Source organism: Macaca nemestrina, chromosome 3, assembly GCF_043159975.1.
Source record: "Macaca nemestrina isolate mMacNem1 chromosome 3, mMacNem.hap1, whole genome shotgun sequence".
In the NCBI taxonomy this organism is placed as follows: Eukaryota; Metazoa; Chordata; class Mammalia; order Primates; family Cercopithecidae; genus Macaca; species Macaca nemestrina.
In genome coordinates this window covers 173,887,537-173,905,090 of record NC_092127.1, presented here as the reverse complement: position 1 = coordinate 173,905,090, position 17,554 = coordinate 173,887,537, and the positions used below count along the sequence as shown (strand labels likewise).

At 39.8% G+C, this 17,554-nt stretch overlaps 1 protein-coding gene across 15 annotated transcripts in view; it reads right to left on the bottom strand.

The window, feature by feature from the left end:
• Positions 1-17,554, bottom strand: part of LOC105487840 (PPARG coactivator 1 alpha) — a 716,435-nt gene that overhangs the window by 2,139 nt on the left and 696,742 nt on the right. The window contains exons 15-16 of one of the 15 annotated variants that reach the window (XR_011621419.1): positions 7,626-7,725; positions 2,061-2,127 (exon numbers count right to left, since the gene is read on the bottom strand). The exons of 10 other annotated variants lie outside the window; for them this stretch is intronic. Coding sequence is in view for 1 of the 5 variants with exons in the window: in XM_071093792.1 (XP_070949893.1) it covers positions 2,073-2,127 (55 nt within the window). In the remaining 4 variants the exon portion in view is untranslated. Of the gene's footprint in view, positions 1-2,035; positions 2,128-7,619; positions 7,726-17,554 lie in introns of those variants that run through there. 4 more of the 15 variants (XR_011621420.1, XM_071093792.1, XR_011621423.1 and 1 more) reach the window with 4 other exon arrangements.

Here is a 17,554-nt window from a genome sequence, read left to right as displayed (position 1 = left end):
ACTTCCTTTATATTCCATAGCAACTTATGCATACACTTATTATGCCACATATTGCATCATATTATAACCATTTACGTCTCTATTTCCTCAGAGTTTCCTGAGGAAATAAAGATATCTTTATTCATCTTCATATCCTTAATACTCAACATAGTCCATGGTATATTTATAAGCTGTTCAAATTAAGTGAACATGAATTAATGAATTAATACAAGGTATTTCCATCAATTAATGAGAGGGATTTTTGCTGTGAAGCTGAGAACTTTTCTTTCCTATTACCCTAAAGAGTTAACAATTATTTACCAAGTTCTTACTGTACTGCAGCCACGGTGTTAGAGGCTGATGATTTAAAGGTAAAAATGCAGTCCTTGCTTTCAAGAGGCTTATGTTCTATCAAAGAAGACAGACTGAACAGGCAACTACAAAATAGAATTGTTAAGAGATGTGATGAGGAAAATAAAAAGAATTATGAGCTTCTGAATAATTAGGAAATAAAAACAGAGTAAATGAGGGTTAAGCTGAGACCTGAATAATAGAAAGGGATGGCTATTCTAGACAGTGGGAATTATATGTGAAAGTCCTGGATGAAAAGAATGGCACAGCCTATCCAGGGAACTTATAGAAAATCAGTCTGGATAAACCACAGTAATCTGTGGAGAGTTAATCAGAGGTGAGATTATGAAGGGCTCAAATACTTCCCAAGGATTAAAAACAGGGGACAGAAATGGGGAGATTATATTTTTTAAAATTCCACTAGCTGCAGGTTAGAGAGTGTGTTGCAGGATGACAGAAGTGAAGGTGGAAGTTTATTCCAATCATCCAGGCAGAGCTAATGGTGGTACCACAGGAACTCTGTCTTCTCCACCATCCTATAAGAAAGTGCTTTGTGATGATGGAGCGAGAAAAAAAGCCATTATGCACTGAAAGGCCTCTAACACCCTGCCTTCTTCCCTGGGAAATGATGAGAAAGCAATGGCATGAGAGCCATAACTTAATGGCAAGAAAGAGCTTCTCTATCTGGCTTTATCTGAATGCCAGTTTAAATGTGATGTAACTCTCTATAAAACAAGGCACGAGGTGCTTAGGCTCAGAAATGATGAGAGATTGGGAATTAGGCCTGAGCCAGATAGAAATAAGAGTATGTTACAGAATAGATCATGAAACAACAACAATAAAAGTATCTTCCACAGGCAAGAAAAACCTGCTCTTGATAGTCAGTTGAATAGTGACTGAGATGACTGGCAGTAAAATATGAGACTTTTCAAGTGGATGAAAGTTAAATTCAATAGGTAGGAAATACAATTTGAAAAAAGAGCTTCTATTCATGTACTTTCTGGTTGTGAAACAGATTTTAAAATGAAGCTTCTCTGGTTCTACATCACTGCCTATCATGGGCACCCAGGCTGAGTCCAGATTGTCCCAAGTTGCTACTGTCATTTTGCTTTCTTAGGATCTGGCTCCAAGTCTTCCTTCCCTTAAAAAAAAAAAAAAAAAAAGTCACGTGAACCAGAAGGTAGTATTTGAGTGGCTGGGAATATTTTCTACCATGCATTTCTTTCAAAATAAACAACTACTGTAGGGAAGAGCTGCCCCAAAGTCCCCCACTGCGTTCCTTATTTCAATGCCTCCCAGTAGAGCTTCCATTTGGTTCCATAACTGGAGGAAAATAATTCAAGTGTAAACCAAGCCCCCTGATGCTCTAACACAACCCATCCTTTGCTGTAAATATTGTGCTGATTTCATTAAAATGAGAGGTTCTCTTGTCCTGTATTACCAAATATGAAAATGTATGTTTTGCAGGCACAGGCTTCCCATAAGCCCCCCGTCTCTCATTTAGATGTTACAAACATGGCATGAAATCTTAATTCAGTGGTATTTACTCCAGATGAATAGCAATATAGGCATTGTAGTACACAATCAGTATGGAAGGCCCATGGCAAGTTCTGCTCGACTTGACTTCCTAGATATCTCTCCATCCCATCCACTGTTCTCTATCCTAGTGGCCAGTGCCAAAGTTCAAGCCATTATTATTTCTTGCCTGGTGACTGTAACTGACTGATCCCAGATGACTTTGCCTACAGTTTTAGCCCCATCCAGTCTGTCCTCCACACTGTGGCCAGAGTGATACTTCTGGAATGCAAAATGAATAAATCATGTCACTCATCTATTTAACACTTATCAAAAGCTTCTCAGTGCCATTAAGATAACGTCCAAGCCCTTCAGAATGCCCTTTGCAGCTGGGCATTCTGCCTTTCTTTTTTCCTTAATCTGTCATCCTTTTGTCTTTCCCACTTGATGTTCCAGTTAGGAAATGTGTACCTGTCTAGTTCTTGAACATAGTTTTACTCCTGCTCAGTGAGCTCTTAGTGACCATTTGTTTTTCACTTTAGATATTATTCTTAAAGTCTGTTCTGCCTCTTGATAAACAACATTAAGTGCCCTTTCGATGAAGTCACACTGTATCTTGCATATTATTGTTGTGCCTCACACTTGATCACAAATGATTTATTAACTGTCTGATATTTTTCTGCTAAACTGTAAACTTCCAAAGAAGAAAGTTTGTCAGTGTTGTTCACCAATGTATTCCCGGCACCTAGCATAAAAATGTGCATATTAATGTGTTAAATTAGTTAATTAAATCAGTGAATGGATGGATGGATGGATGGATGGATGGATGGATGGATGGATGGATGACAGTGAGTCAGAAAGACAGTGTATTCGTCTATTTTCTTACTACTATAAAGAAATGGCTGAGACTGGGTAATTTATAAAGGAAAGAGATTTAATGGACTTACAGTTCCACATTGCTGAGGATGTTTTACAATCATGGCAGAAGATGAAGGAGGAGCAAAGGCATGTCTTACATGACAGCAGGCAAGAGAGCATGTTCAGGGGAACTGCCCTTCATAAAACCATCAGATGTCATGAGACTTACTCACTATCATGAGAACAGCACAGGGAAACGCATTCCCATGATTCAGTTACCTCCCACTGGGTCCCTCTGATGACACGTGGGGATTATGGGAGCTACAATTCAAGATGAGATTTGGATGAGGACACAGGCATACCATATTATTCTGCCCCTGGCCCCTCCCACATCTCATGTCCTCACATTTCAAAACACAATCATGCCTTTCCAACAGTCTCCCAAAGTCTTAACTCATTTCAGCATTAACTCAAAAGTCCACAGTTCAAAGTCTCATCTGAGATAAGGCAAGTCCCTTCTGCCTATGAGCCTATAAAATCAAAAGTAAGTTAGTTACTTCTTAGATACAATGGGAGTACAGACATTTGGTAAATACACCTCTTCCAAACAGGAGAATTTGACCAAAATGAAGGGGCTACACGCTCCATGCAAGTCCCAAATCCAGCAGGGCAGTCAAATCTTAAAGCACCAAAATGATCTCCTTTGACTCCATGTCTCACATCCAGGTGATACTGATGTAAGAGATGGGTTCCCACAGCTGTGGGCAGCTCCTCCCCTATGGCACAGCCCCTATCCTGATTGGTTTCAAAGGCTGGTGTTGAGTGTCTGTGACTTTTCCAGGCACATGGTGCAAGCTGTCAGCGGAGCTATCATTCTGGGGTCTGGAGGACTGTGGCAAAGGGAAATCTTCCCACTGGGCAGAACTGTGAGCAGTGTAACTGGTTGTGCACTTCTCATGGAAGGAGAAATGGCCAGATGTGCAATTATATACTAATTCATCAACTGTAGCCAATGGTTTGGCTGGGTGGTCAAGGACTTGGAAGAAGCATGATTGGGTAATTGGTGAAGAAGAAATTTGGGAAAGAGGTATGTGAATGGACCTCTCTGAGTGGTCAAAAACTGCGAAGACATTTGTATCCCATGCAAATATTCACCAATGGGTGACCTCAATAGAGGAGGGTTTTAATAATCAAGTGGATAGGATGATTCGTTCTGTGGAACCCACTCAGCCTCTTTCCCCAGCCACCCCTATCATTGCCCAACAGGCCCATGAACAAAGTGACCATGGTGGCAGGGATGGGGGTTATGCATGTACTCAGCAACATAGACTTTTACTCACCAAGGCTGACCTGGCTACGGCCACTGCTGAATGCTCAATTTGCCAGCTGCAGAGACCAACACTGAGCCCTCGATATGGCACCATTCCTCGTGGTGATCTGACAGCTACCTGGTGGCAGGTTGATTATATTGGACCTCTTCCATCATCAAAAGGACAGTGGTTTATACTGACTGGAATAGACACTTACTCTGGATATGGGTTTGCCTATACTGCATGCAATGCGTCTGCCAAGACTACCATCCATGGACTCACAGAATGCCTTATCTACCATCACGGTATTCCACACAGCATTGCCTCTGACCAAGGCACTCATGTTGTAGCTAAAGAAGTGTGGCAGTAGGCTCATTCTCAAGAAATTCACTAGTTTTACCATGTTCCCCATCATCCTGAAGCAACTGAATTGATGGAACAGAGGAATGGCCTTTTGAAGTCACAATTACAACATCAACTAGGTGACAATACTTTGCAGGGGTGGGGCAAAGTTCTCCAGAAGGCTATGTATTCTCTGAATCAGCATCCAATATATGGTACCGTTTCTCCCATAACCAGGACTCATGGGTCCAGAATCATGGGGTGGAAGTGGAAGTGGCACCACTCACCATCACCCCTATGACCCATTAGCAAAAAGTTTGCTTCCTATTCCTGCGACATTACGTTCTGCAGGCCTTCAGGTCTAAGTTCTAGAAAGAGGAATGCTGCCACCAGGAGACACAACAATGATTCCATTAAACTGGAAATTAAGATTGCCCCTGGCCACTTTGGGCTACTCCTACCTCTAAGTCAACGGCCAAGAAGGGAGTTACAGTGTTGGCTGGGGTGATTGACCCAGACTATCAAGATGAAATCAGTCTCCTACTCCACAGTGGAGATAAGGAAGAGTATGTGTGGAATACAGGAAATCCCCTAGGGCGTCTCTTAGTATTACCAGGGCGTCTCTTAGTATTACCATGCCCTGTAATTAAGATCAGTGAGAACCTACAACAACCCAATCCAGGCAGGATTACAAATGGCCCAGACTCTTTAGGAATAAAGGTTTGGGTCACTCCACCAGGTAAAAAATCACGACTTCCTGAGGTGTTTGGTGAAGGCAAAGAAAATGGGTAGAAGAAGGGTAGTAGGAGAAGGTAGTCATCAATACCAGCTATGACCACATTACCAGTTGCAGAAATGAGGACTGTAATTGTCATGAGTATTTCCTCTTTATTTTGTTAAGAACTTAGTTGTGCATGTATACAGTTGTATGAAGAAAATATCTTTATTTTATTTCCTTTCTTTTGCCTTTATCACGTGACATAAGATTTATTGACTTCATATCAACATTTAAGTGTTGTTAACTTTATGTAATAGCACTCAGGTTAAGGATTAGTGCACTTCCAGTTGTACAAAGGAGAGCTGTATAATGTTAGGCATAATTATGACCTTATTATTGATTTTGTTTGAAGATTATGTATTATTTCAGGAAGTGTGTATGGGTTCAAGTTGACAAGGGGTGGACTTGTGATGGTTAATATTGAGTGTCAACTTGATTGGACTGAAGGATGCAAAGTATTGTACTTGGGTGTGTCTGAGATGGTGTTGCCAAAGGAGATTAACGTTTGATTCAGTGGACTTGGAGAGGCAAACCCACCCTTAATCTGGGTGGGCACCATCTAATCAGCTGCCAGTGTGGCCAGAATAAAGCAGGCAGAAGAAGATGGAAAGACTTGACTTGTGGAGTTTTCCAGTCTTCGTCTTTTCTCCTTTGCTGGATGCTTCCTGCGCTCAAACATCAGACTCCAAGGTCTTCAGCTTTTGGACTCTTGGACTTACTGGTGGTTAGCAAGGGGTTATCAGGCCTTCAGCCACAGACTGAAGGCTGCACTGTCAGCTTGTCTGCTTTTGAGGTTTTGGGACTCAGACTGGCTTCCTTTCTCTTCAGCTTACAGATAGCCTATTGTGGGACCTCACTTTGTGATCATGTGAGTCAATACTCCTTAACACAATCCTCTTCATATATGCATCTATCGTACTAGTTCTGTCCCTCCAGAGAACCCTGACTAATACAAGGTTAGTTCTGTCTCTCTAGAGAACCCTAATACAGGATTAATAAACTGTGCAGTTTGTACAAAGAATGTAAAGGAAGAGGATGGAGACTTGTATCCTCTCTATAAAGTGAGGATGATTAAAATAAAAAAAAATAAACCCTTATATTATTATGAAAGTTAAATGAGATACTTACATTTAGTGCACTAAAAACTGTGTCTGGCATGTTGTAAGCACTCCCTCTAACAATCTTAGCTATTATCAATAATCATAATGTCATATGCTCAAAAATATGACAATAAATAGATAAAAACAAAATAGTAAAACATAGCACTAGTAAAATCTGGAAACGTTCTTGCTGATATATCTCTCTTGGCCTTAATGATAAAAGGCTTTGAGACTTTCTGACAATGCCCAGCATCTGTGGTCCTAACTCATCGGCATTCAGCAGGTAGTAATAGAATACAATGGAGCACTTTCTGCCCTAGGATCAAAATTCAAGCTTTATTACTAGAGTTGTTTCTGCCAACTTCCTAACCTCTTCAACTCTGGACCCTGCCTGTGTTCTGAGGCCTATGGCACCTTTTTGCTCTCGCCTTGCTTTTCCTGATCTTCCAGTCGTTGGTCCCTTGCCCGCCTACGCTGTTGGTAGTTGATTAAATGGGCTTCTGCTCCTTACCCTTCCTTGTTTGGCTTGTATCCAATATGGGTCAATGGCTTAAGGGCCTGCCCCTGGGCAGTACACTGTGCCAAGACACACAGAAGAGGAGTGCCACAGTGGTTGGTTCACATTAGCATAATTATCTCCTGAATCTACTTTTCGCCAATTCATCCTTTGTCTCTAACCAACCTATTTTTTAAACATCTCTTTATTTTTTATAACTCCCTTATAAGTGGCATTTACAACTTGATGTTGTCCTTTTTAAGGCTTTGATTAGCATTTTCCTAATGTGACATTTTCTTGGAAAATGTTTGCCTTTGTCCCAGGATCCCCCATACCAAGAAGCATACTTCTTCGGGTATAAGCCAGAGTTGATATACAAAATAATATTAATACCTGGTAAGGTAGAGGCAATGAGGAATCAAATGAACGTTGGCAACAAGGCTGGAGATGGATCCTTGAAGGCCCCTATACTTTGACAAGCATTAAACCTTTAGTAGTGATATCTTAGGGTAAAGATTGCTAGTTTGGGTAAGCAGCTACTTACCCTGAAGTGTAAAAGCATTCCAATGTTTAACATCTGCTCCTTAACAAAGAATTTCTCCAGGATAGTGTCTTCCAACACAAGCCTATGTTTTTCATATCTCCACAAAGTGTTTGTCCATTAAACTAATCCCTAAACTTAGGCACTAGGATACAGGATGTCTCATAATTAGAGACTATGCCTACACGTGTACTGGCTCTTAGTTACCCCATGTGGAAGTTATCAGAAGCAAAATTACTCCCAGAGTTACTATATTTTTGAGGGGATGAGGTTGCTCAAGAAACCGAGATTTTGACTGTTAACCCCCTAAGCCCTTGAACCTGTGTGAATAAGAAATAAACTAGGAAAGTTGTACCTTCCTCAGAAGAGCATCTTCGCCAAGCTTACTTCAGGTGTGGCCATCTACATAATTAGCATATTTATCTCCCTAATCCTCCCAGATGCCAGGGATCCTCCTAGAAAAGATAGGGATGGGCAGATTGTCTAATAAAAGAATTTACTCCACTGCCAAGGCAAAGTCTTTGCTGTTTAATGTGTGTGTTATAGGCCAGTAACTTGTAGATAATTCCCATTGTTCCTTTTCCCAAGATGGAGATTTCATTGTAGGTATCCTGTTCCCTCACAACTGTTTTTTTGTTTGTTTGTTTTTTTGTTTTTTTAAGATGGGGTCTCATCTCATTCTGTCACCCAGGCTGGAGTGCGGTGGTGTGATCTCAGCTCACTGCAACCTCTGCCTCCCAGGTTTAAGCGATTATCCTGCTTCAGTCTCCAGAGTAGCTGGGATTATAGGTGTGTGCCACCACGCCCAGCTAATTTTTGTATTTTTAGTAGAGACGGGGTTTTGTCATGTTGGCCAGGCTGGTCTCAAACTCCTCACCTCAGGTGATCCACCTGTCTCAACCTCCCAAAGTGCTGGGCTTACAGGCATGAGCCACCATGCCTGGCTGGCTCACCAACATTTTATGCTGGATAAAGGGAACAGATAACTTGTTTTTAGCTATTAGTCACTAGACCAGAACATCCACATCTGGATCTGATAGTGAGGAAAAGTTACTATGTGAATAAGAAATAATACTGCAATTATACTGCACTTCTAGCTTGAATAATAATAGCTTAAAATAAATGCTATTATGTGTGTTTACTTTCCATGGAAGAGAGATGAATAGCTTCTGTTAAAACATATCTATAGGAAGAAGGATATGTATGGATAGCCACTAGGCTAAGAGGTGGACTATGACAGAGACTATTGGTAATATCCTTCTTCCTTGTTTCACCCACTACAGTGGGCAGTAAAAGTAAATATATATTTTCCCAGTTGCTTCTGCAACTAGTGTTAGCCATATGACATGCTTCTAAATAAAAAGATACAAAGGTCGGAGGTCATATGTGAAAGCTTTTACTTTACTGACAAAAGGGGATGCCACTGGTTCTTTATCTTACCCCATTTTTCCTTACATAAAAGTGGACATGAAACTTGGTGATGTGGCATCCCTCTGATAACCATGAGAAAAACCCCCAAGAGAGATGAAGAGTTGCAAATCCTGACACTACTACACTACTGAACATGTCAACAATAATCAATCTCCCGCTTCCTGTGATATGATAATTATTCAATTTGCTTTAAACCACTGTGAACTGGGTTTGCTATTGTTTGCTGTTGAAAGTATCCTTAACAGTCTTTGTAATGTAGTTGAAGTCTTCAGTATCACTGCTCTGGTAAATTTTGCACTGAATATCTTATTCTTTTCTTAGGTCAAAATCTCTGTTTCTTCACAGTCCATGTGGGATATCTGCTATCTGCCATGAAATCTGTCAGGGTGCAGTTTTGCAATAGTCTCAACTGGGCAAACAATACGAGGGCCAGATGGCTATCATGATACATCAATTTTCCCAGAAGCAAATTTTATAATACCAGATTTAGAAACAACAACAACAACAACAAAAAAGAAGAAGAAAATGAAATAAACTATGAAGTAATAATTAGACATGAATAAACAAAAAAAAATCATAGAACTTAATGCTAGCACTTGCAAGTATGATGCCCACAAGACATTGCTGATAATTATAGCATTATTTCTCACAGGTACCACTTAATACTGGAGAATCCTTCCTAATGCAAAGTTCTAGGCAGCTACTACCAATCAATTGGAGTTGGCGTATGATGTAAAACATAACCGTATTTTTTAACAATTGCATCCATACGTTGTACAGGTAGGGTTCATGATTCAAACACAAATCCATGCTGATCCGGGAACTGATAATATACTTTGGATGTTGTAGCGGGTGGTAGGGTACAAGGTACTGAGTGTTTAGTCTTGTTTTCTACCCTCCTATTTCCCTTCAGTCCTAATTGACTTTGCCATTTCATGACTACCTACTCAAGAAGACACACAGAATCTCATTGAATTTATTCAAAGCCCCATAATTATGATACTTGTACTCATTACCATAGCCAGCAAACCATCGATGTCCATTATATTGATAATTAATTGCTTTTATCTCTGTCCCTTTGTCTTTACAGCTGAACGTTGAAACTTGGTCAAAACGATTCTTACTGTTATGTATAAAAAGATGACTCTACTAACCCTATACAAAAGATTGTTTATCTGTCATTTTGTAAAAACTACAGCTGTCATTAGAAGGAATTTGCTTCTAGATGTGACTTTTGGAACACTGCCCCTCCCCCATCCAGGAAAATGGATCTTTGTTTGAGTGACCTTCCATTTATCACTTGAAATCTATCTGGCAACTTACCTGAAAGGATGACTAATAAGGAGTGAATTATTAGGAGTTAATGCTTAACACTTTCTTGCCAAGTACATGAAATGTACTTATTTTATCTAGGCTATATTTAAAAAGGGCTAAAATATACTGCAGAAGATACCAAAATAAAGAGAGATGTTATCAGGAAACTCAGACAAATTGCTGTTTGGTGACTTGAAAGGAAAGAATTACATAGGAGAAAAGCAAATGAGAAGGTACAAAGAAAATGTAATATAGTTTGTGGGGAACAAAATAAAGCATAAAATTCAGTTTAATAACATTTTGGAAATAAATGTATGTACATAAAAAAAAAAAAAAACTAGGAAAAAATGGGCTTCTAATTAAAGCCAAGCCAGAAGTAAAAAGAATGTAAAAAATATAGAAAGGTTGACTTAAAATCAGCTGATGTCATGGAGAAAGAATGAGCACAGAAATCCCAGTTCCCCATGTTATAATGACATGAACTTGAAGAATAACCCTAAATTCTCTCATTGTCGGTGATGCTGTGACCTCTCCCCAGGGGAGGTACTAAAAGCCTGCATGAAGCAAAAACTGGAAACAAATAAAGGAGAGTATTGTGATTTTGCACTGTTACTCATTTATTCACATAATTAATGAGTTTCTATTAGTGTTAGGTACCATTCTAGATGAGGGTATAATTAGTTAACAAAAACCTCAAAATTCTCACCCCCCATGGAGCTTACATTTCTAGGAAGGGAGAGAGATGATACAACAATAAGAAAATACAGAACTAATGTCATTCTATATTGTATAATTATGTAAAATCAAGCCTGAGTATTTGACAACTTCTCAGATATCACAGATCTGTTGTTTAATGAAATCAGCCTAAAAGATAAAGTTGTGTATTTGCATGTACACATCACCTTGCCTGTATTATGAGTCAGCATTTCTTCCTATAAGAAACCACAGCTTGGTAAAAGGTAGAAGCTCAATTCCTAATAAAGAGATATGTTTTACTAGGCAGGCTGTTGCACTGCATATTACTCTCTCTGACCTTGGCTTTAGTCCAAGGAGGATTAAACCCAGAAAGAGAAGGGAGTAAAGCAAGGTGTAGCAAAAAAAGCAAAACAAAACAGTACAAAATAACCTCAAAGAAATTAGTAACAATAATTAGTGCATTTGGAGATTATATCTTTTTTTTTTTTTTTTTTTTGAGACGGAGTTTTGCTCTTGTTGCCCAGGCTGGAGTGCAATGGTGTGATCTCAGCTTACTGCAACTTCCGCCTCCCAGGTTCAAGTGACTCTCCTGCCTCAGCCTCCTGAATAGCTGGGATTACAGGCGTGCACCACCACACTAGGCTAATTTTGTATTTTTAGTAGAGACGGGGTTTCTCCATGTTGATCAGGCTGGTCTCAAACTCCCGACCTCAGTTGATCCGCCCGCCTCAGCCTCCCAAAGTGCTAGGATTATAGGCGTGAACCACTGTGCCCAGGCAAGATTATATCTTTTTGAAAGCTAAAAATATATATATAACACTGAGTGAAGGAGTTATGTTTTCAGGTAAGGGCTACTGTTCTTGACAATCCATCATCCATCTGTCCGTCCATCCATCCATCCATCTGTGTATTCTAGAAGGAGTGAACAACTCATGCAAAGACATAAACAAGTTTATACTCAATAGGAAAGAGTAGCCCTGATATATGATTGCTTGAAAACTTATATTCAAGTCCTGTGGTGTTTATTCTGTAGGCTTTGCCAATATAGCTGAATCTTAGGAAAAGAGAAAACAAAACAAAATTGTAACATAAGCCCTATTTGTCTTCACTCCAGCCTTTTTTTCTGTTACTGCATATTTCCATACCTTTGCATTTTCTTTTTAACACACAGGCTCAAGTGTCCAGTTTCTTAAAGTGGCTAGATGTCCCTGTCCACAATAGACAAAGTCACACCAAAATCCTAAAAAGAGAAAGTTTGCTTCCTATCAAAGGCCTGACATACTTTTGCCATGAATGATATAGAAAGATTGTATAATAGAGTAAAGGAAGCCCTGGGAAATTTGTGTTAAATACAATCAGTCTTACATAAACATATATCTTTAAAGTCGACTACTTGACATTTTTTCTTTAAGACAAAAATTAAATAATGACTCTCTCTAAAAAAACATTTAAGGTCTCCCTTCGCTCAAAAAATAACATGAGCAAAACAATGGGACTCAAGCTCAACTTCGGTTTTGCCCACCTTGAATCCCTTTGACACACTTCCAAGTCTACCTTAACAGCAGTAGGAGCGATTCCATAAACTGGAGATTTATAACATATGACAAGTCAACCCAGATCCTTATGAAACTAGAAATGAGTCAGCAACATTATAGCTGCTTGAAATTCAGGGCATTTCAGAGTGAGGGGGAGAAATCTTCAAGAATTTCACAGAGGATATTTTACTCTCTGAAAAATTGCTGAGAATTCTTCAGAGGCAAAGTGGTGCCTGGGTTTTTATTTTCCGTGGCTAGGTGGTCAATGAACCAAGGCTTTGTGAGCTGGGATCAGAAAGCTGGCAACAAGGGCTACATCATCATCTGGATATCTAATTACTTACACACCCCCTTTCCTAAAAAGTGGTTCACCTTCAATGAATCTCTACTTCTTGATGCAGGAGCCAGTTTATGGCAGCCTTGTACTGCATTAAGCCTTGTACTGAAGGCTCTCAATGAACTGGCTCCTGCATAACAATCCACATGTCTCCACTCCAGTTTTCCCACCCTTCCCCTCCACACCCATTGCAAATATCAGTGAAACTGAAAGCTTTTCATTTCCTCAATGGATCATGCTCAAGTTCTGATTATTATTGAGTTTATACCTGATAAACTCTCAATAAATAAAAATTATCATACATAATAATAACAAAAATAGAATTTCATCTCGAGTATCTACTTTGTGTTGGATACAAGGATATAAGTCTAGCACTTACCTATATTTTGCTAATTTTCACAAAAACCCTGCAAGCAAAGCTAGCCTATTTTGGGACTCAGGAACCTGCATTTAAGAGGATCAGTAATAGGTCCAAGGTAATATGGCTAACACATGGCAGATACGGAATTTTAGCATATGTGCAAGCCCACTACTTCTGCTGCTTCTTTGACGTTCCAGATTCAGTTCATGGCAGCTATGTCGAGAAAGGTTTTCTCTGATGCTGTCTGCCCCTGTAGAGGAAAACGGGGGCTTCTCTTGCCACTTGAAAGCAGTTAAGGGCTCTGTGATGCCTTTATTCTAATGTCTTCACTGACTTACTGGTCTGTCTCCCCAACTTAGATTGGGAGCAACAACCCGGGACTCTTTCTTCTCCGCAGCTTCATTCTCTAGCACATGGTAGGTGCTCATAAAATATTTCTCACACTTGGCCTAGCATAAATGAACGAATGACTTAAAAGACGCTGCATAACTACTCAGGGACCAGGTAAAGTCCAGGGAGTAACCCTGTTAAGCCTTCCTCAGTCTGCACCATCTGAAGCTACCTTTTATGCTATAATAATTTGCTGCAAAAACTAAATGAAATAACTAGATGCGGCTAAAAGCCCAGAGCTTTGTTTTTTCAGCCCTCACCCTCACCCCCCACCCTGGCCCAATTCACCTCCAAAATGATCCAGAAAAACTACAAGACAAAATTATTGCCCTACAAGGAGGTTTATAAGGGAGCATGAAAGGCGCTGCTGTGAGCCTGTGTGGAGGGAAATCATGATAAAGGCCATTAGGAGGCTTTATTGAATTGTAACCCGGGAGAAATGTGGTTGGATTCATCAGGCCGTGGTTAGGGGACCTAGGAGCAAATATTACTGGCTGACCTTAACTAGAGAATTGATTTTTCTTTTCTCACAGCTCCCATAACAAGAGTGAAACAGAGAAAAGACTGGAGGCCACAGGGATGGAGAGAAGGGATAGCAGTTCTGTGGCAGCCCAGCTGGAGGGAGTCTTCCCTTCCTTCTTCAAGGAGAATGTACTCTATGTAGGAGTGAGGCCTCAGGTAGAGAGGCCCCAACGGGACCCTGCTGAAGGTGAAACACCTGTATCCCTGGGTGCCACTGGGTTGAGAATTTCCAGACCATATCAGAAAGCAGGTCACAGAATCGAGGTCCCAGGTGGGGACACCGTGGTTTCCTGCTTCATTTTTAAGAGTGCCAAATGAGGCATATGAAAGTATTCTCTCTCTCTCTCTCTTTCTTTCTCTGTCTTTCTCTTTGTTTCCATCTTTGTCTCTTTCCCTCTGTTCTCACTTTCTTTCTCTCTCTCTGTCTCTTTGAGTTTGTCAGGGAATTAGTATCACACATAAGTGCTCTACACACTTGTTTACCAGGTAATATATATTTTCAGCTCACTTAATGTCTTATGTCCTACTGCCGTGAGAGGACTCAGTAGGAGTTGAAGGTAGCAATATCTATTTACATGAAGAAGCCCTTCCAAAGTATTCCACTTATTAAATAATGAAAACTCCTCTCTGACAATGATGATTATCATAGAAGTTGCACAGTCATTTGTACTTTAAAAAAGATAACCATGATTTTTTTTTAAATGTCACCTCTAGTAATTTCTGAACTGCAACCATGATTCTTGATAAAAATAGCTATTTGTAGGTGGGGACCGTGGGCATCCAATGAGATAAGGTATCTCCAACACAGAGCGCCCCAACAGAGAAATAATCATTTTATCAATGCTTGCTGCTATTGTTAGCCATATTACTATTATCTCCATTTTACAGATGAAGAAACTGAGGTTTAGAGGAGTTACAAATTTGCCCAAAGAAACATAGCTAGTGGAGCTTGGATTTGGTTCCACTTGGGCCATAGAAAGAATATACTGAAGTCTCTTAACAAAAGCCAAATGAGTGCAGAATCAAAGGAGCAGAGAGGTTCATGGGGCTACCTCCTTCTCTGCCTTAACCACAAGAGAATGCCAACAGAAGCTTGCCAATAGGTTAAGTAAGGAAGGTCCAGCAGTATTTTATGGGGTGAGAAAGCAGCTGTTCTCTGGGTCGTTTTCACCAAAGGCCTCCCTAACCATCATCAGGAACAAACTTGCTCAAGCTGTGTTTACTGGGGAACTTGCTTTAACTGCTTGGAACTCAATTGCCTTCTGACACTCTATTCATCTTCCAGCTTATTTCCCATCACTGACCCTGATCTTATTAGAAAAACCTTGGAGAATATCAGTAATGGCACCTGTTTTTTTTTTGTTGTTTTTGTTTTTGTTTTGACAAGTTACTCCAGAATGTATTTAATATCTTAAAATTGTCATTGATTGAAACTAGTAATTTTAAATGAGCAGTTTCAAACTCATATTTCTCTTTTTTTTCCTTAATACTTTTTCTCCCTAGTCACATGCTTGATCTTTTCAAAGGTATCTTCCTAAGTGGTCAACAAGCTATAAAATTCGCTAATGGCAGAGGAAGATAGAGGGAAAATTTTTAGTACAGGTTTAGCATCCCAAATTTGAATATCTGAAATCCAAAATGCTCTAAAATCCAAAACTTTTTGAGGACTGACATGATGCTCAAAGAAAATGCTCATTGGAGCATTCTGGATTTCAGGTTTTCAGATTAGGGGCGCTCAAGCAGCAAGTATGATACAAATATCCTAAAGTCCCCCAAATGTACAATTCAAAGCACTTCTGGTCCCAAGCATTTTGGAGAAGGGATACTCAACCTGTAGCATAGGCCATCTCCAAGTGCTTGAGTTGCTTCCGTCTGAATCTCTTACCTAGAACAGAGCTTAGCACATAGTAGGTGCTCAAGAAATATTTAACACATTATGGCAAGTCATTTCTAACTGAAACCTATTATTAAGACAATTAGAGGCTTAGATCTCAATACTCAGTTTTTCAGTGGGGCTTTTGTGAGCAAGCAAATGCCAAAAATACATAGATAGAACAAGTGACTGCTTCTCTGAGGTTTGAGAGGCAATAAAGTTTTGTCTACTTCAAAAATTTATCTTTCTCAGAAACCTTTACCAACTGAAATTTCTCTCTTTGACTCTGTATTTAGTACCTAAGGAAAGGTACTGACTTTGGAATTAAGAGCTATTAGGCAAGATTAGTTTATTTAATTAGCTAAGTAAGACCCTGGACCCCTAAAGGACAGGGATAGGACTGGTGAGACACAGTTTCAGGAAAGAATGAAAGGGTGCTTGACTAAAAGGGCAGCATGATTTGTTGCTGTTTGAACAGAGGGAGTGGGAAGGAGAATGCCAAAGGTAAGGGATGGCCACCTGAGATGTAATTCACCAACTTAAACAGCCCTGGCCCCAGTTCCAAAGGAATGCTATGTATTTGCTCCAAGAAGCTACATTTGCATGATCCACGAGATAAATGTAACAGCATTAAAAAAACAAAAACAAAAACAAAACAAAACCTGGGTTTAGAGTGCAGAACACCTAATTTCGCATTCCAGCTCTATCACATTTTAGCAGCAGTAGCAAGTGACTTACTGTGTGTTAACTCCATTTCCTCATCTGTAAAGTGGGTACAGTTGCTGCTCCCATTCTGAATTGTGATAAGGCATAATTGATGTCACAAATATTCTAATGTGGAGTCTGATGCAGAAGAGGCATTCAGTAAATGGTGGCTATCACTGACAGTAATTCTTTTCAAAGTAATCTTTATCTTTCTTAATAAAGCAGAAATTAAAGAGGGAACTGAAAAGAAGCAGGAGCAGCAAGGATAGGAGTATTTACAAAGCATCTAATATATGCCAAATATCTATTCAATTACTCTTCATATACAAACATTCCATGTGAGACAATATAATTTGTATATATGAATTTTGCCTCCTTAACTTTTCTCACTTCCCTGTATCCCGTTGGTCCAAATTCTTCAGGTTTTTCAGTATATGGAAATAGCGATGAGAAAAGGAAAAACAGAAGAGAGGAAGAAAGAGGAAGTTCTATGTAAACCAAAAACTTAACTGCTTGAGTGCCAAACAATGCCCTTATCTTAAAACTCGGAGCACCCCTTCGTGGAGAGAGGGAGAGTCCCACACTGCAAGCAGGAATCAAATCCTAAGGACAGCAGCCCACATAGCAAATGGAAACCCTATGTGCACTGGACCTAAAACTTTCATTCTAAAACTAAAGAGAAAGCGGCCATAGGGAAGGGTGGATCAATCAAATGACAGAGTAACAGAGTAAGGCAACATTATCTTATCATCTTGGGATATTCCGGAACAGAAGAGGTTCCATCCCTCCTGCTATTTTTTCATCACCTCTTCAGAAGTATTCAAATGAGTTAAGACAACTGCTTCACTTAGCATTTGGATCCATCTATTACTACTCTAGGGCTGGAGTGCTTAGTCATTTCTTAGCTCATGTCACTGCCACTTTGTTCTCGCATTTGACACTGACTCCAATAACCTTGTAGCATCTGCCCTCCCAATTCCCCTGAAAACCCTGAGCAGCCTGCTTTGATGAACGCTCCTTTGAATGTCCTTTTTTTTCCCTCTCTCTCTCTCTCTCTTTTTTTTTTTTTTTTTTTTTTTTTTCCTTTTGACAGGGAAAAGAGCTATCGGGTTTCTGGAAC